The sequence below is a fragment of the Echinops telfairi genome, unplaced genomic scaffold, assembly GCF_000313985.2.
Source record: "Echinops telfairi isolate 266 unplaced genomic scaffold, ASM31398v2 ScPeMD7_11;HRSCAF=52, whole genome shotgun sequence".
Classification (NCBI taxonomy): domain Eukaryota; kingdom Metazoa; phylum Chordata; class Mammalia; order Afrosoricida; family Tenrecidae; genus Echinops; species Echinops telfairi.
This window is the reverse complement of record NW_022103908.1, coordinates 7,228,288-7,248,990: the sequence shown is the minus strand read 5'-3', so window position 1 is coordinate 7,248,990 and position 20,703 is coordinate 7,228,288. Positions and strand designations below refer to the sequence as shown.

General features: G+C 45.1%; 1 protein-coding gene across 1 annotated transcript in view; it reads right to left on the bottom strand.

The window, feature by feature from the left end:
• Nucleotides 1-19,458, bottom strand: part of LOC123521342 (TBC1 domain family member 4-like) — a 37,525-nt gene extending 18,067 nt beyond the window's left edge. Inside the window, exon 1 of the mRNA XM_045287080.1 lies at nt 19,381-19,458. Within this exon, the coding sequence (XP_045143015.1) occupies nt 19,381-19,449 (69 nt within the window). The 5' untranslated portion in view covers nt 19,450-19,458. The remainder of the gene's footprint in view (nt 1-19,380) is intronic.
• Nucleotides 19,459-20,703: the final 1,245 nt, after the last annotated feature.

Here is a 20,703-nt window from a genome sequence, read left to right as displayed (position 1 = left end):
TTAGCTCTCTGCGGGCTCTGCTTTCTGGGTCAGTCTGGATGAGCACAGCGGCCGAAAGACAAAGTCCTTCAGTCATTGTGCAGAGTGGTCACCGCCTGTAACACCTCACGACTCACTCACGCTGTGGACTTCCTTCCTCGGAAGAAAAGCCTTGTGCCCGTTCATCTTGGGACCACTGAGCGCTTGCAAAAGTGATCGGACGCAAGATGAACAAGGGCGATTCACAGGGGCGGGGGGAAAATCCAGGGAGCCATGAGATTAAATTAAGAGAATGTGGCCTCCCCTGTGTCCAAATTTAGTGCTGAGAGATGTAAGGAGATGGAGGGCAGGCCAGTGGCTCTAGAGGTTGGAGGGCAATGAAAGCAGCAAAGCAGACCCTTAAGGTTCCCTTTCAAAAGCAAGCTCATTCTCATTGTCTTCAATGGAAAGCAGTTGCCAGCAGGGCATACAAGGGGGCTTCAACAAGCTTGTGGGGGATATCTGGATTCAAAAGATCATGTAAGTTTCCTCATCAACGGTTTGAAACTCCCTTGAGTTAGGGAAGCACATCACAGGCAGCTCTCAAAAACCACACTTCCTAGCATCTCCTTGATTCCAGCTCACAGCGACCCTGCAGGACAGAAGCAGAACTGCCCTAAGGGTTCCCGGTTGTGAATCTTGACAGGAGCCAAACATCTCATCTGCTCCCTGGGAGAGGCTGATGAGTTGGAACCACGGACCCTAGGGGTTTCTGAGGTTGCATCTCTAAGGGAGCGGATCAGAGCTGCTGACCTTTGGGTTAGCAGCTCAGCACGTGACCCGCTTTGTTGCCAGGACAGCGAGAGGTTCTGACGTGAAAGCCCCACTCACATGTATATTAACTTTTATAGAAAATTCAGAAAACCCCTGTCAGACTTGAGGTTTGGGGCACAAAATGGGACTCACAGGCTTCTCTTAGAAGGAAGCTGAGAAGATAAAATGACAGTTGTATGGATGGGGGACACAGTGCTCCACAATGAAACCATTCATCCTTAAGTGTAAAATCTTAGCCTCATCCTCTCCAAGTCAGGAGAGGTGCAGGGAGTGAGAGCTGGCAAATATTTTAGGGGAAGCTCAGCAATAAGTAGGTGAGAGATGCCGCACTCTCGAATGAACCATGCAGGCAAACGCGTTTCTATGACAAGAATAAGCTTGGAGGGTACTGGATCTTTAGAGACTATACATATATAAGGAATACATTTGGGGGAAATTCTACATGCAATTAGATGATAAGAAGCTTTACAATAATAAGAATAACATCATTAAAGACAGCTGGATTATAAAGTGTTTGCTTCCAGAAAGGTCTTAAGGCTGGCCCCAATCCCAGCTACTTCAACATCCTCCCCAGAAGAATGCACTACAGAGCACAGCACTGAAGATGCAGCCCAGGGAGAGGGGCAGGTCTGCCCAGATCACACGGGAACAAACTAAGAGGGAAGGGGGGAGAGAGGGAGAAAGAGAGAGTGAACTGCATCCTGGCTCATCAAGCCTTGAGGACAACATTCCTGCTCAGAGCAGCCAATGCACAGAGAGGACTGTAGGGATGGCCCCACCATGAGACATGACATCCTGTCATTGACTACAGCACTAGAGGGTAACAGCACTGGAGACAGAGTATGGGAATTGTGCCCAGTCTGACTCTCCCAAACCTGGGTAAACAGGAAGGGAGTGCAACAGAGCAACAAGTGAAGCAAAACAACAAAGTCCCTGAGGAATCCTGAAAAGACACTTCCCAATCGGTGGACAGGGCTTGGCACCTCATCAGACCCAAATGGAAAACATTCATAAGTGTCAGCAGACAGACTTGGAACAATTTATAGGTTTTTGTTTTCTTTCTTTTTCCTTTTTTTCTCATGTTTATCCATATAAGATAGGCAGGATAAATAATCCTGAAGCGAAAACAATGGGACCTACAGTCTCGGGGGTGGACAGAGAGGTGGGAGCCAACAAACCCAGGGACAAGGGAACAACAAGACATCTAAAATCAATGGCAAGGAGGGCATAGAACACCTGGTAGGGTTCGATCAAGTGCGAGGTAGCCAAGAGGAAATACTGAGAGCTGAATGAAAGTTGGCCATGATAGTGGGATGGGAGGAAAGTAAAAGGAAATAGAGGAAAGAACTAGGAGGCAAAAGGAACAGAGGTCTAAATATATAGGCATGTACATATGTAAATATATTAATACCTAATGAGAGGTCTATGTACATATATTTAAATGTTAAGTATTAAGTAGCAGATAGACATTGGATCCATCCCTCTCAAGTCCTCCCTCCAGGCAAAAACACTTTGTTCTAATAACCTGGTATTCTGTGATGCTCACCTTCCTGACATGACCGTTTGAAGACAAAATGGGCACATGAGCAAATGTGGTGAAGAAAGCTGATGGTGCCCAGCTATTAAAAGATAGTGTCTGAGTCTTAAAGGCTTGAGGTTAATCAAGCAGACATCTAGCAGGGAAGCAACAAAGCCCACATGGAAGCAGCACACCAGCATTTGTGATTGCAAGGTATCGACAGGATCAAGTATCAGGCATCAGAAGACCCAAAATAATCAAATACATCAATGCAAAAGATGGAATTCAGGGTAGAGACCCAAAGCCCATCTGTAGGCAATTGGACATCCTCTCACACAAGGGTCACTAAGAAGGAATGAGGCAGCCAGGGTGAAGCATAGCACCAATGAAACACACCACTTTCCTCTAGTTCTACCTTACAAATCTGGCTAGACCTGAGCATGGATACTGATACAAATAAGAGCTCTCAACAAATCCAGGACTGATGAAGCTCTCGGGAACAGCCACGGGAGTAGCGATACCATGACCATAAGGGAAAGGTGGGGGGAGACATGGGAAACCAATCTCAATGACCGATGTGTAACCGCCACCCCCATGGGGGTGGCAGAGGGGAGACAAACAACAGAAATGTGGATGGAGGGAGACAGCAAACAGTGTCAAATATAAAAATGATACTAATGTATAATTTATCAAGGGTTCATACGGGCGGGAGAGTGGGGTAGGGAAGGTGCTAACACCAGGGGCTCGGAGAGAAAGAAAATATGTTGAAGATGATGATGGCAACACAAGTGCAAATGTGTTGGATACAATGGATGTGTGGACTGTTATAAGAGCTATAGGAGCCCCAATAAAATGAGTTTTTTAAAGTAATATTTGTGTCTCTTGTGGAAAACTATGCCATGTTTCTTTTATAATTGGCTAAAATCAAAATGTGATCGTTAAAAAAGTCAAGAGTGCAAGACATTCAAATTTCTTACAAATGTATCATCAAGCAAGCTTCTCTTCCAAGTGCAGGAATAACACAACACAGGGGCATCTAAGTAGCTATGCATGCCTTGAGGCTGGAAGCTGGAGCCGCGCTTTCAGTGTGAAGTTAACTACTCTCTCCTTCTTCAACAGGATGCTTCTAACAATCCAGTCAGGCCCCTGGCTTCCTTAGTAAGGAGCTCTGGTGGTGCGGTGGTTACCAATCCTCCTCTGCTAACCAGAAGGGGGGAGGTTTCGAACCCCCGAGCTGCTCTGCTAGAGAAAGATGTGGCAATCAGCCTCCATCAGGATGATCGCCTTAGAAACCCCATGGGTCAATTATACTCTGTGTACAGTGTCACTGTGAACCACAATGATGTGACCAGTATCTTGTTTGTTTGTTTGTTAATTTCCCTTAGGTTCACTTAAACACACACCCAAATTTTTCATTATCCATTCGGTGAAGGTTTACCGAACAGAGAATCGGCCCTGCCTTCCATGACAGATGCACGCTTGGTTTCCACGATAGGCATGTACTTTATGGTTCACTGTCATTGGCATACTTCTAGGGGCCTGGTGATGTAGTGATTATGAGTTGGGCTGCGATCCTCACGCTCTGCAGGCCAACACCACCAGTCCCTCCGAGGGAGAAAGACGGAGGTTTCTACTCCAGTAAAGAGTTACCATCTCTGGAATCCACAGGGGCAGTGCTACCCTCTCCTATCAGGTCCCAGGAGTCCGCAAAGACGCCAGAGCAGTGAGCTTGGTTTTGTTTTCACCACTTGTAATCACTCTAGCCAACACTAGAGGGAGCTTGCCCCATGGGCTATTTCATCTAATCAAAAAGAAGAAAGGAGATTCTAAATGTTTGCGGGAGGTGGGGGGGTGGGGGGGGGTGTTGGTGTTGGTTTTGTAATATACGACTATTTCTAAAATATTACTGCTTTCATTTTAATCTCATAAAATTTAGCACTGCACAGTGAAGTTGGAATGCTCAGTGGTTAGGCAAGTCTGGCAATAAAAAGAATTAGTGAAAAAGATAAAATCAGGTTGGAAGGATGAGGGCGTAAAAAACAATCAGCATCTGATGGTATTGAATCTGCTCGTATTTTCACATAGGGCATAATGAATACAGCAAGAAAAATATGTGTTGGTCTCTCACCATGCAAACATAAAAGGATAAAGTCATCTAAGGAGAACGCTCAAACTGAGCACGTCAGCAGCTTTCACACACGAGTGTCTGAAACTCCTGAGAAGAGAGCCCTTTAAGCAAGGTTGAGTTGTGCAACAGAACAGACCTTGTGGGAAAGAGGCCAGGGACCAAAGGCCAAGTCCAAGGGGCCTGAGCGCTACACATTCCAGATGAGGTCAGGAGATAAAGCTGTCATATTATCAGGAAGCCAAAAGAAATGGCCATGGCTTTCTCAGAAACCTATTTTTGTCTTGGCCTTCCATCTTGCTTTAGATATTTATAACACCATGATAGATTTTTTCACCTTGCAAATGGACTTTATGTTCTCGGACTTCCATTCCAAAACACCAGTTACTTATAAGTACGTATGTATTACCATGAAAGGGGACTTTGGACTTCCTGCTGCGAAGAAGCAGCACCCGAACTGTAGGCTTCCCCGGGACACGGAGGGAATGAACATTTGGCCTCACTCTCAAATCCGGTTGGAAGGAAGAGCAATGGCTGGCCACCAGACCTGGGCTTGCCTGGTCTGTGGGAGATGGGAGAGAGTGAGCCTCTGGCTGGCCCATATGGCTACTGACCTAAAGGGTGGCCATTCACCTTCACACAAAGGTGCCTCCCAAGAAAAGGCTGGGAATCTGTACCTGGAAGGTCCCAGCCATAAAAAAACAAAATGAAGATCTGTTCCTTTCTATGCACATGGGGCCCCATTAGTTGGACTCTACTCAATGGAAAACTTGTGTGTGTGTGTGTGTTGGCTCTCCCCCATCACATATATTAACGACCCATATTGGAGAAATGCACATCCCTGGCTCTCATGACAGAACTGAGCCCCTGGATGTAGCTCAGGTCACCATCACCATCGCTGAATGTGCCTGACACAATCCAGGGAAGTGGAAAGGCCTTCAGGACTCCCATTCTGGCAGCTTCCTTCTTCCTGTTGGCGCATACGGCGAGCTCGGGCTCAGAAAAGTTCCGGTCAGAAAAGACTTTTTTCCCATAGCTGTCCGTGCTGTTCACAGACACTCTTCTGTGGTCGACACCCAGGAAGGCCCTCCTCTCCATTCTCCGTGTGGCCTGACTCTGTGACACCGTGGGAACCTGGATAGCCATTCAAACATGACTTTCCTCGGGTTGATGCAGAGGAGTGCCTGAGGTAGGGCGCACGGCCAGCATGCTTGGCTCCTGGTGAAAAAAGCGAGCCAGCGCCACGCTGGAAGAAAAACCAGACAATCTACTTCCGAAGATCTGATGCTGAACACTGGGCCTCGCCATGAGGGGCGATCAAACTCAATGGCAGCTGGTTTGGTTTGTCAAGGCTCAGTTATACAAAACGATGAAAAGCTGGAGTCGGTCAGTCTCCAGGGGCTCCCACAGAACACAGTTGTGAAGATGGTGCATAGGGTCACTGTGCATAGGGTCACTGAAGGTCAGCGACAACAGCACCTGACGACAACAACAATACACGCTGGCCCAATGACAGGTGCAGGGTAGGGTAGGGTAGGCATGTCCCTGAGCCTGGTCAATCCGATCTGGTCCTGAATATTTCTGAAATAGAAGGTGAGAGAGCTAGCTGATTTCCCACTGATGTCTCAAGATATTAAGGAAGTTGGCCTAGTACCTCAGGTAGCCACATCTTCTGCTGGAAGCAATGCAAATTAAAATGAGACAAATTAAGAACTAGGGCCAAACTATAACAAGAAAGAGTCTTGGTGGGTTCAAGAACTGTGTTAGACAGGGTTCGCTAGAGAAACAAGACCAGGACACTAATGATTTTAAAGATAGATGCAACATAAGAAATAAACAGTTAATTCATCTATAGAGCAGTACAAATGGCTCAGTGAAACTCACTTCCATCAGACAGCTAATACACTGGCAGTCCTTCAAATCACGAGGGCTGCCTCATGCAAGTCAAGGAAGCAGACACCTGATTTCTCTGTAAAGCAATTAAGGCAATCCAGCCACAGGCAGCAAACAGCAAGGCAGGTCACCAACAGTCAGCCAGATGACAGAGTCGGACAGTCCCCACTTCAAGCAATGTATACACCAATAGCGTGGTGAAGCAGGTCTTGAAGGAACCTCAAACTACAGTGGCACAGCTCACCAGGTTGGGTGTCCCACAGGTAGTATAGCTCTCAAGTTGAGGCAGAGATCCAGTTAAGGCAGCCGCAAACTGATCCGATCATCAAAAAGCAAGAAACAAGAAAGGCAAGGCTCACCGAGCCATTTATCGCTCTGTCCTTCAATTAATCCCACATGTGTTCATTGGCCAGGTTGGCACAATAAACCTACCTGTCACAAGTCCCTAATTGTAGATAGCTCAGAAGTCCACTGAAATACTGCTGAAGGTGGCCCCTGGGCCCTTTCTTAAGGGTGGTAGTTCTCGCTCTTATCTCTGAGAGTCCTAACTCGCACACGAATCTATCAGGACATGCATGATGTTTACTGTTGTTTGCCTTCAAGTCACTTCCCACCCATAGCAACTCTAAGTGACAGTAGAACTGTCCCACAGGGTTACTAGGCTGTCTGTTCTGTGGAATCACTGGGTGGGCTCGAACTGTCAATCTTTGAGCTAGCACTTAGCCAGGATGCCACCAGGGCTCCTTACTGATTAATAGAGCAGTTAAGAAATCCGCACGTAACATTTTCGATAGCATGCTGTACTCGCTGGAAGCAGATTCATGAAAACCACAAACCACAAAGGATTAAACAAATGAGAACACAAAGTCGTTGGCCATGTGCTCTGGAACTCCATGGAGCCACAAGATAACAAAACCCCGTCCCATCTGTTGTTCCGCCGGAGGGGCCTCAAACCAAGATCCAAATCGGTGGCAACTGCATTCCAAACAACAGGCTAGGAAGGAGAAATTACTCAGGACAAAAAGAAAGCAGGGTCTAAGCGCTCGCTCTCTCTCTCTCTCTCTCTCTCTCACACACACACACACACACACACACACACACACACACACACTGTCTCTCTCCTTGGTTTCTTAAGGAAACTGCCACACTGAACTCATGGGAATGAGAGAAGCCGAGATGCGCAGTCCTGTTTCTCGAAGGCCGCGAGTCTTTGACAGGAGAAGAAAGGAGGACACCAGAGCCACTATCATTCTCGGCACACTTAATTGTGCGTCACAGAAAAGCCATGAGTCAGAGTCCTTCAACAAGGGAAGCGGCAAATAAAAGCTCGGGGTCTTTTAATGGTGCCAACAATGAGGGCTTGTCTTCTGGCACTCTATTGAAGAGGTTCTGCTACGCTCGTTAGGTTTGCAGTCTGTGACAAATTCAGAAATGGTTGAAAACCAGGAAAGGTGTGTGTGTCAAGGCTGTATCCTCTCAACATGCTTAGTCCATCGGGATGCTGAGCAAATAATCATACAGGGTGGCTTATAGGAAGAACGTGCCATCAGGATCGGAAGAAGGCTGCTTAAAAACCTCTGCTATGCAGGACATGATTTTGCTTGCTGAAAGTGAGGACTTAAAGCACTTGTCAACGAAGATCGAGGATTGCAGCCTTCGGCGTAGATTACAACTCAATGTAAGGAAGTCCAAAATCTTCACAACGGGACCAACAGGCTAAGTGGAGGATGGATTGAAGTTGCCAAGGAATTCGTCTTGCTCGGATCAATAATCAATGCACATGGAAACACCAGTCAAGAGATCAAACTAAGCATTTCATTGGGCAAATCTGCTGCCCACGACCTCTTTAAAGTGTTGAAAAGCAAAGATGTTACTTTGAGGACTAAGGTGCACCCAACCCACGTCACAGTATTTTCAGTTTCCTCACACGCAAGAGGCACGTGGACACTGAATAATATCTAACACTCCTTGCAATGGCTACAGAGAACTCTGGAGAAATTCATGATTAAAGGGTTTCTTAAGGAAGTTAGCAAGTTGTAATGCCAGTGAGAAATGCTCTGGGTTGAGTTGTTGACCAGGACATGTTACAAAGTTTCGGGAGGGGTAGCTTGGTAAAAAAGGGGAAGGCCCTGGCCGAGGTGGATTGACACAGTGATTGACACTTCAGCCATGGGCTCAACCCTAACCACCATGGTAAGGATGGTGCCAGCCTGGTGGTGGCTCATCATCCTGCCCGTGGGGTTGCTGAGTCAGAACAGATAGGCAGGCACCCAACAGCCACAAACATAGATTACTCAAGCTACAGGAACGTGTACTTAAGAGCGATATTATAAGACTAAAGGTTTCAAAACTTTCCCTCATTGAAGAAACAGAAAATCTTACAACCTTCAAAGACAGTCCTGGGACAGAAGGGCCCAAAGATAGCAAAGTACTTCTGATTTATACGTCATGTCTCCAAAATCCCTGCCACTGAGTCAAGGCTGAATCACAGTGGCCCTATAAAGAGTTTCTGCGACTATAAATCTTTAAGGGAGAAGACAGCCTCATCTTTCCTCTATGATGTGGCTGGTATGTTTGAACCGCCAACGTTGAGGTTAGCAGGCCAACAGCTTACCTGACAGTGCTACCAGGGCTCCTTAGCTATATCGATAAACTCAAATTCACTGCGATTGAGTTGATACTGACTCACAGCAACCTGATGAGCCAAGGCAGAACTCCCCATGTGGGTTTCCGAGACTGTAACTCTTTACCGAAGTAGAAAGCTTCATCTCTCCTAAGGAGCAGCTGGTGGTTTCGAACTGCTGACCGTTGGCTTAGTAGTCCAACCCATAACCACTATGTAGCACAGCCACATCTAAAGTCATTACGAAAATGTATCATCATTTTTTCTATTGAAACAAATGTTGACCTCATGGTCTTAGGAGACTTGCAGAGAGCAGTCAGGCCACAGCCGCTCGTCCACAAGACCAAAGTAGGCAAATGACCAGTTAAAACATATGTCAACCTATAGTATGCCTCAGAACATGTTCTGCTGGTGTGGCAACAGATCCATAGGTTCATTAACGTGTGCCATTCGGAGAAATTAAATGTCTCAATTGCCTTTTGCATTGAGAAACACACTTTCCGTTTCATCCCAGTTGGCCAAACACAGGAAGCAGGGAAGAGCGTGTGCTCGTCATCACTCGTCCTTTCTGCTACCAGGATTTACTAATCAGCTGAGGGTTAATGGCTGACATCACCTATAATGTTTCACTTTAATAATTTAGGGTACCTATCATATACTTTACAGAGCCCTGGTGGTGCTGTGGGATACTCATTGGACTACAAGGTTGACAGTTCAAACCTACCAGCTTCTCCGAGAGAGAAAGCTGAGACTGTCAGGTCTCATAAAGATTTACAGGGTCTCAGAAACCCTGTAGAGGGTTGCTAGGAGTCTGAATTGACATCTGAGTTATTAATTACATCTCTATCTTTGTAAGCAGTAATATACAGGCATGAAATACATACCCTGGCTTAGTCAAAGTGTGGACATCATGTGTTCAGTATAACACACTAAAGTCCTCCAGTTCTTAATTGGCTTCTAAATAAATTTTTTTTTTAAACCCGTTTGTATAATTAAGTAGAAGACTTTAATCTTGGAAGAGAATGAGGCAGCTGAGTGTCCAATGTGGCTCAAACTGCCAGCAGCACATGCACCTGTGATAACGCTGGGCAACCACAGCAGCCACGGCCTCCCGTCTGTCTACGTGGGTCTACTGTGTTCTTCCAGAGGCTAGAGACGAGAGGTCTGGCATGTTAGCATCTGTATTAACCCTTTATCTGATTCTAGAAAGAAAAAGTATCTTAAGAAATGCTCGTTAACATAGATTTGAAAGGCAATGGGGCGGAAAGGGCCTCACAGGAAGAAAAGAATTCATTTGCAACAATTATACGATGCAGAGTAGACACAAGTTGATGGTCACCACAAATATAGCCTCAAACAGGAGTCAGAAAAAAAAAACTTTCATGTACCTCCCTACTGTAGAAGCACGATTGATACAGACCCATCAGAACACACAAAAACTTGGATTACAATCATATTTTTTCACACTGTTAGGCAGCAGAATAGGGAGAGTGGGGTGCCCCTCCCCATGTCTGCACAAGGCCCCTTAGGAAAGGTTGGAAGAAAATAAGGTGAGCATTAAACACCTATAAGGACCTTTTAATTGGGCATGCTCCAGTTCAGCCCACCACCACCCCCTCCAGCCAGGTGGGCTTGATTCAGCAAATGGGGGTCAACCAATACCTTTGACCACACCTCCCCAGACAAAGGCTCCTGTGCCTGCTCAGCCGGCCAAGGTGGTTCTCTCGGGCCACCAGTTGTGGGTGAGCAGTCCCACAAGGTCGCCCGTGTTCAATGGTGAGCCCCAGTGCAGCTTACCGTGAGGTGTAGCATGCTTCCCTGAAATAGCTTGTACTCTTTCAAGACTGTAAAACCTGAAACTTCTTCCATCCTTTATAAAAACCCACTTGGATCACAAACCAGGCTTCAACATGAAGTCTTTCACATGCAAAGCCAAGAACCAAGGTATTTCCCACTTGGGAAATAAAATAGATATCTAAGTATAATAGATATCACTTGGAAACTTGTTACAAGAAGAGATAAAAACCACTGCTGGAGACAGCCCTTCCTGGACAACAGCTGGACTGCTGGTCTGAGAACTATTCATGCGAAGTGTGAAAGCTTGAGTTAAATAGCAGTTTCATATTGTGCTTGTTTTGTTCCATTTGCAATCCTCTCTTTGCATGGCCCCATCTCCTAACAGTGCCCAAACTACCAGGAAAACTGCCTAGCACGAAACTAGTCCTGCATGTGTTGAATCCTCGGGTCCAGACCCACCTGAAGCACCCAAAATGAGAACCCGCTGCTCTACAACCTGTAGCAGCTGTGGGAGGGGGCCGTTCTCTCCAAGTGGGTGGGTACATACGAAGGGAGGTGGGCTGCAGGGAGCAGCCTATTAGTTCCACAGTAGGTTGTTTACAGCACTTACGCTTTGATCACCTGTGTCCATCAGGACAGTTAGTCCAAACTTGGCAAATTCCAGGTGCTTGAGCAGCATGAGCATTCCCTAACCGGATTTGTTTCCACCTGGACTGAATAAATCTCTTCATGTCTCAAAAAAAAAAAAGAAGAAGAGATAAAAACAACATGCAAATAGAAGTTTATTCCAAACCCACTGCCATCGAGTCAAATCTAACTGATGAGGATCCCATATGGGATTACCAAGGCTGTAAATCGATACAGAAGCAAATAGCGTCATCTTTTCCCAAGCTCCTTGCCTCTATGGAGCATTCTGGTTGGCTTCTTCCAAGATAGACCTGTTGGCTCCTTTGGCAGTTCATGGTACTTTCAACATTCTTTGTCAACAGCTGAGGGTTAATGGCTGACATCAGCTATAATGTTTCACTTTATATAGGAGATATATTTATATATCTATATGTTTCAAATAATACTGATTCTTCTTCAGCTTTCTTTCACATGCATATGAGGCAACTGAAAATACCATGAGAGACCATAGGTTGTTGTTTCAGTGTTAAAATGTCCAAATCAAATGAGTACGCCATTTAAGAGAATAAGGTTCCCTAAATTACCCAGCTGGTACTGTGGGTTAGGCATGGAGGGAAGAAATACAATGTGCGTTAGTCTGGGTAGACTTAAGAAACAAATTCATAGACACTCATATGTGTATAAGAAAGACCTTTTTATACAAGAGCAATTGAATATTGAGAAAACATCCCAGCCCAGTCCAGATCAAGTCAATAAGTCTGATTTAGCCCATGTGTCCGATACCAATCTATAAATTCCTCTCCAGACTTAAGCAACACGTGCAGTGATGCCAAATGCAGGAAGATCACAGGCCAGGGGGTAGAAAGTCGTGTGGATCCAGTGCGCTGTAAGCATCTCAGCACTGGCAGGGGTCTCCACGTGGCTCTTTCAGCTCCCAGGCTCTAGCGTAGCTCCATGTGTCTTGTCCACAGGAATGTCTCGTGGGGAGTCAGTGTGTAGCCCACCTCCAGCAAGCTATTTATCTCCTTAGCACCTCCAAATGAGGTCATCAAGCTGTGACCTGATTAACAGGCTAAACTCTACCCCTTCACTCTAAAGTCTCAAATTGACAACAGGTTATGTAACTACCATAAGATGAGGTTGCCTGAGCCCATCAAGATTTACAGTCTGAGAAATGCTGCACAGAGCCGCTAGTAGGCAGCACTGACTCAATGGCAGTGAGTAGTTGGATTTTTACAGTACTTCCTGGGCTGCATCTAAGCTTCTCCAAAATCTTTGTATAGTGATTTTGCAATTACTGATGCTGCCTGGGTAAAATCAATTCTCAGCAAATCTTAGCTTCTACCTTAAGGACAAAATGAAATAATAGAGCATCTCAGGGGGGAAAAAAACAGAAGATAAACATCTCCAACATAGAAAATTGTGATGAAATATAACAGCATAAATTATCTCAGACTTCCTCAATAAATTACTGTGTAAGTAAAAAATAAAATGAAATCCCAGAGAAGATTAATGACTCATTCAAAATTGAAAAGCTAAATTATTACTTGCTCACAAAAAGGCCCACAGACTTGGGAGTCTCTCTGTCTCTTACACACACACACACACACACACACACACACAAAGAGAGAGAGAGAGAAACCAAACAAAGCTTTCAAGATACGTCTTTTTAGAGGAGAAGGTAATTCTCCAATGTTCAATTGACACAACATCTTCACATACTATCACAGCACATGAATACACACGCATGCACATACACTGAAAGTTTAACGGCCTCATTAAATTTTGAGGAATATGACAGCAGCGAGATGTCTATTTTGTTCATCGGTGAACACTTCCCGTCTGGCACAGTATCCAACATGAGTTCAGGACTCAATAAAAACTTCTCAATTGAATAAATTGCTTTAGGAATTTAACAGCCTCTTGTGTAATACAGAATCTCATAGCCCAACATGTCTATTTGACTTACATCTATTACAGAATGCTGAGCACAGAGTAAGCAATAAATATATTGAATGGTTAATTGATTTTATAAGTCCTTGGGGACTTAATATAAGCCTTCTTTCAAACATGATTCATCACTTTCAAAGGATGCCCTTTTACTCCGTGGGGTCAGTGAAAACTCCTAAGCAATAGATCCAATCAACTAAACACACATTTATCATTCTCGATTAAATGAAGATATGGAAATCAAAACATCAAGTGGAAGTGTATCGATGTTGTGGATCTGATGTGCATCCACCTTTTTTTTTTAAGACAGAAACTTCCCGATCTACACCTGTCTCTAAAACGATAAGGAATCGGAAATACAGGGAATCCAGGGCAGATGAGCCCTACAGGACCAGTGGTGTGAGTGGCAATACTGGGAAGGTAGAGGGAGAGTGGGTAGGAAAAAGAGAACCGATTACAAGGAACTATATGTGACCTACTCCCTGGGGGACGGACAACCGAAAAGTGGGTGAAGGGAGACGTCAGACAGGGCAAGATATGACAAAATAACAATTTATAAATTATCAAGGGCTCATGAGGGAGGGGGGAGCGGGGAGGGAGGGGGAAAATGAGGACCTGATGCCGGGGGCTTAAGTGGAGAGGAAATGTTTTGAGAATGATGAGGGCAATGAATGTACAAATGTGCTTTACACAATTGATGTGTGTATGGATTGTGCTAAGAGTTGTATGAGCCCCTAATAAAATGATTTTTTTTTAAAAGAAAAAGGTATTTGCTATAAATTAAAAAAATCAAATATATATGGTAGCTAGAACATTGAGGTGATGTTCATATCTAATGCCAGTCAAATGTTTGTCTTTGTAGTGTGTATCAGATGGCAGTGAGTGGATAACCAGGACCCTTCTAGGACATCCTGGCAGCCCTGTGAGCTGTCCTCAGTCTGCTAACAGCCAGCTCAGTGGTTCCAACCTAACAGCCACTCAACTGACAAAAGACTTGGTCCCTGGAAACCCTGCAGTTTCTACTGTGCCCTATGTACAAATGCGCTTTGCACAATTGATGTATGTATGGATAGTGATAAGAGTTGTATAAGCCCCTAATAAAATGATTTTTTTTTAATATATATATATAGGAACCGAGACACCGCTCCTCTATCCATCTCCAGGTGGGTCCACCCTCATGCAGATATGCCCACCTACGAGTACCCAGCATGAAGACTGTTACCCATGCTCCACCATGCTTCAAGACAAGATTTCATTGATTTGTCATTAGAAATAAATATTTCACACTATATAATTACATAATGTTTTTGTGATGAATCACTATGCTTTCATTATGTTCAAGTTGTGACAATGAAAATACATCCTGTATATCAGATCTTTACATGACAATTCATAACAGTCGCAAACTTGCAGTGATGAAGTAGCAATGACAATACTGTTATGGTTGGGGGGTCACCACCACATGAGGAACTGTATGAAAGGGTCGCAGGATTAGGAAGGTTGAGAATCACTGCTCTACATGATGGCAGACAGGTTTCTATTTGGAGGACTTGTTTTTTGGAGTCTATATACCTTTCAAGGTCAAGTCATGAATCACTAGATGCCTATTCTGAACTATTCTTTAACTAGAAATGCCTTAACCCCAGCCCACCAAAGGCAAATAAAAAGCACTCAATTTATTTTAAGGAAAACAAGTTCGTTTTTACCCTCATGATGCTTATTACATTCGGACTTGTATACATAATTTGTCTTCTGACCTTGTTTCTCCTATAAAATTCCACGTGCCTGTTTATTGCTCTCATTCGTCTCATGAAGCATTTCCAGGACACACAGGCTGCTGGCTTTGCTGAGTGGCTCTTTCTCACCCTGCAGCCATGTCTAACCTCTCTGGTGACCTCAGAGTCTCCCTCCTCTCTGCACACCCTGAAACACTGCATCGAGTCAGCCTGACAGGTGCCCACCAGGTTCCCAAAGATTCCACTTTTACTTGGAGACATGAGATTAAAGGAACAGATATCCAACAGGAAGACACTGCTGCATAAAACATGAATATAAGGCCAGAAATTGAAACATTCAATTACAAGATGTCTTTAGCCTGACACCTAGTTCAATGGTTTTCTTGTGATTCATCTAAAATAGTGTGGGCTGATTCAGAAAAATTTGGGAGAGATGTTTCCTTCAACATTTCCCAAAAAACCTAAAAAGAAAAGGTAATTCTTAAATTTTTAGAAACTCCACTCATGAAATCTAGGCATTTTAGAGCCACAGAGGTTGGAGGAACCCTTAAAACGATTGCCCTGAGGCTACTGGGAAGTTTGATAAGGTGTCTAAATTGTTGAATATAAAAATGACCATGTGAAATGTACCCCTTACCAACATCACAATTAAAAGTTAAACACACGCACACATACACACTCACACACAAAAGCGACTGCCCTCAGATAATCGTTATACCTTAATCCAAAATATTCTCTGAAGTAAATTGGCTTAAATCCAAATAATACTTGAGCTTAACGAGTTTTTTTTAAAGGACTGCCTTGAGCATTAGACTCTTAAAACTGTCTGTGTGAACGTAAGGCACCGTGGTGACAGGGTGTTTACACATTGGGCTTCAATCCACAAGGTCAGCAGTTCGAAACCACGAGCCACTCTCGGGAAAAGGATGGGCTTTCTACTCCAAGAACTAACAGTCTTAGAAACCCACAGGGGCAGTTCTACCCTGTGCTATATGGGGTTGGCAGCAGTGAGCTTAGCTTTTATAAGAAACTAAACTGACAACAGCAACTCAAAAGATTAAGTAGGGACATGGGTGGGGGGGGGAGTGAGTTTTTGTGAACATGAAAACAGTTCTGAAAAGGAGGAAGGAGGGATACCTGATTCAAAACAAGGAATGCCAGCAAACCGTACTCAGACAGGGTTGAACTGGTGTCTGACTTGCTTTGCACAGTCTGGACAACAACACATGAAAGGGGGAGAAATTTATTTTTAGCAACTCCAGTTACAGGCAAAAGAACATGGGGGCTGGGAAGGGTGAGGAAAGAGTTTCAGAAACCACTATATGCTGATTACATTTTCCTGAAGATTTTTAGTGAACTACAAATTTTTGATCAACACATATGCTCTCTCTCTCTTCTCCCCCTAAGTGACTAGAATGTGAGGAACATAAAACCAGCCCTAATAAATTTTCCATGCAAACTGCCCCAAGGGCGGATGATAAGCTGTCCTCCAAGAACCAGAAGCAAGCGAGGAGGACAAAGGACACGCCGCCCGAGGCCTGTGACGGTTCCCTTGGGGAAAGGTTCCTCCCTAGCCCTGTCTCACGGGCACCGGCCCGGCCCGGCCCAGCCCAGACTCCAGGGCTTCCACCTCAGAGCAGCCAACCTTCTCCCTCTCGCCCGTGGTGATGTGCCTTGGGCAGGAGGTGGCATATGGCGCAGATTCCACACATGTTCCCAAAATGAGCAAGCAAACGAACAAAACAGCATGGTGCTTAGCATCCTCCCTCGATTGGCACCTCACCCGGGCGCTTGCCTCTGTCTAGACTAGAGGGTTTTCGTTACAATAAAAACGTGTCCGTTTGGTTCACAGGTGCCTACTCTGAAGAGAGGAGCTTGTAACAGCGGCCTTTGCAAAATCAGTGTTAATGTAAACACGGGAGAAATGTGTAGGTCAATATTTGAGAAAGCTCGCTCTTGGCAAATCATGTTTGCTATGGACTTGTTGTCTGCACTCTCTCAATAAGAATAGCTAACATTGGTGGAGCGCTTACTATGTGCCAGGCCCTGGGCTTTCTTTTGCTCCTTTGGTGCATGCAGGATGCCAGGTGGGGTAGTGGTTATGAGTGCGACTGGGATCTGCATGGACAGCAGTTCAAACCCACCAGCAGCTCCGGAAAAGACTAGGCTTTCTACTCCTGTAAACAGTTAACCGTCTCAGAAACCCTCAGAAGGTCAACTGAGAGGCAGCATTGACTCAGTAGCAGCGTTTGGCTTTTTGTTTTGTTTTGTTTTGTTTTGTTTTGTTTAGTCCTCGCCTTCATCCTTTGAGGTGATTCTCTGAGTCACCCAGCCCATGGTAAGACGCAGTCCTGGCTTCCGTGGCCGTTATTTATTTAACCGACTCACACAGCCATGGTGACCGAGTGCACAGGCAACTGACACTTCTCAGCCTTGGGAGAAGGGTGAGCTCGACCACTGGGTGCTCATTCCAGGAACTCGAGTCGAGCACAGGGCTTCCGTGAGCAGGAGTGTGCTTCACCGTGGGCACCGGAATGCCTCACAGTTTGGATGATCTTCAACTACTCAGAGTGTTTTTTAATAAACGACATCACTCTAATTCCACCTCATGATAAAGCTTATCCTAGCAAACACAAAGCAAAACACAATTTGTTTAACCACCATGGGAAGGTACCGTGGCAGTGTGAAGTATGTGTGTCCATAGCTACTGGGGTCAAAGCCGTCAGTCATCCACGAACAGACGGTGCACATCCACGTGTGGGGAAGCACCAGTCACAGTGGCAAGAAGACAGAAACCGCCTAAAGCCCATCAGAAGAACGGACACCGAGACTCCAGCACATACGCACCATGGAAGGCGCCATCACTAAACAACAACAACAAAGAAACCGCAAGGCACCTCGGGACAAGGACAGAACTGGAGACCATTGTGCCGAGTGCAATTCCTCAACCATAAAAGGATCCAGTGATGAGACCGCTGTGATAAAGAGGAATAAAAGACAAGATTCCCCCACCGAAGGGAATAGACTTGGGGGTAATTAAGTGGTCAGGGGTGGGGTGGGAGGGGGCACAGGGGGGAGATGAAACAACAGGCTAGAACAGTGGTTCTCAACCTGTGGGTCACGACCCCTCTGGGGGGTCGAACGACCCTTTCACAGGGGTCGCCCGGTTCATAACAGTAGCAAAATGACAGTGATGAATTAGCAATGAAAATAATTTTATGGTTGGGGGTCACTACAACATGAGGAACTGTATGAAAGGGTCACAGCACTGGGAAGATGGAGAACCACCGGCCTAGAGGGTGAAGCGGTACTAACTTTGGTGAAGAGGAAGAGAATGGTAATCCACAAGACCAGAAAACCAAAGTCAGCACCATCTAGTCGATTCGGACTCACAGGGACCCAAAAGACAGGGTCGAAGTGCCCGTGTGGGTGTCCACGGCTGTGAATCTTGACGGGCACTGGATCCCACAGAGCAGCTGCTGGGTTCAAACTGATGACCTTATGCTTAGCAGCCCAATGCATCACCCACAATTCCACCAGATCTGCTAATGCACAAGACAAAATGAAATCCAAGGAGGGGGCGGTTGGATAAGCTAATTGGGGGCCTTCATAAGTAGCTTAAAGTGTTCAATACAAAATGGATTATGTGAAATGTAAATTTCCACCTGATTCACAATTTCAAAAATTGTTTTTAAAAGGTGGTGTTTGGGACCCTAGTGGCATCGTGGGTAGCTCTGCTGGCACAGTGTTGATACGTTGGGCGCAGTTCAAAACCGCATCTTGACTAGGTTCAAACTACCAACAACACGATCTTAAAGCCTTAGCACCTCATTAAAGTCACGTGCAGTAACCAAAAGCTATCACTGTAAATTTACCATTTCTGAAAAGGCATGCAGCACAGTTTAAATGAAGACACTCTACACTTTTTGGGCAGCTTAATAGTTTTATAAAAATGGTACTTGTGCTAGAAGAGTAAAATAAATAAAACCTGGGCTTTTCCCCCAGTTTTTTTTAATATAATTCACATATTATGTAATTGAATAGTCAATCACATCAAGAATTGTACAATCATCACCACAATCAACTTTAAAACATACAACATTTACTTTGTTCTTGTAATCATTGTTATTAGCTCCCCACAGACCCTCAAACTCCCCAGCCATACGCCCACAAAACCATAACTCCACTCATTGACTCTATAGAATTGCCTTTCCTGGATTTCAAATACAGTAAAACATTACAAAAAGAAATCAAACTAACAAAAACAAAGTAAAACATTAAATCCTCAATTGAAAAGAAAGCAGAAGATAATAAAAACCTGATTTTTATGTAGACTTGTTTTCTCCCAAATGATCCACCCATTGTCAAGTCCTAAATGCATAAGCATAAAGCTGGGGATTCCGGCATGAAGAACAATTCTACACAGGCGAGTCAAAGGGGCTGGTTGCCTGATATGAAGACTCACTGCCTCAGTTCTGACTCACAGACACCGGGTAGGTCAGGGAAGACTGTCCTTGTGGGTTTCCGAGACTGTCACTCTTTACGGGAATAGAAGCCCCGCCTTTCTCTCTCAGAGCGGCTGGTGGTTTCGAACTGTTGAGCTTACGGAGCATGGCCCAACTCGTGACCACTAAAACAGGCTGTGGGAAGAATGCAATCAGTGTCACTGAATTGAACTCGAGCAAGAAGGTTGTCAGGCTATGCTCTGCTATGCACAGTTTCAACAACAACAAAAAATTTTTTTAAACTCTTTTAGAAAAAGATAAACACAGCTAGAGAGACTCATTCAAGATCATTAAAATGTAGCGGTCCTCCGGTCAGACATCTTTCCGTGCAGCTGGGGCTAATGTCTATAGCTTGGTAACTGGATCATGCTAAGCAGCCTATGTGCTTAATAAGAACTTCTGTGTGCTTAAGAAGGCTGCCCTGGCATTTGGGGTGGGTCAGTCATGATAGCTACTTATCATCATTTTCAGAAGCTGTGGCAGTGACGTCATTAGGCGTTTGGCACCTAAGGGAAAACTCAGAGGTTTGAACCCCTAGTTTGGACGGACTAAGCCCCTGGAAGCACTTCAGGGAATGCCACAGCCCATGAGTTACATGTTGAGAACTGTGCTTCTAGAGCGCCCCACCATGCCCACGGCCATAACATATAGAAACACTGACCTCCACAGCATTCTGTTTTCCTCAGCCACCACAGACTAAACCAGTAGCCTTTCACGAAACTAGTGGCTCACACCTCTGAGTGTTCCCTTAGCTGCCAAACGCCTAACGGCATCACTGCCACAGCTTCTGACTCGGGGCAAGTCATGTGTGGGAAACTGGGGCTGTTTTCCATAGGGTGTCCAATGGTTGCTTTTTCAGAAGTAAATACTCAGGTCTTCTTGCCAGGGTTCCTCAGGGAGACTTGAACCTACAAACTTTTGCTTAGAAGGGCACCACCGCCTACCAAAACCGCTTCCACTGAGTCAGTTCTGATTCACGACGTGTCTACAGGGCAGCATAGACTGCTCCCTAAGGTTTTGAGGCTATAAATCTGCACGGAAGCCATCGGCTTCCTCTTTCTCCTACAAAATGGTTGCTGGGTTTGAACCGCTGAATTTTCAGTGAGCAGCCAAAAGCTTAAACCACTGCATCACCA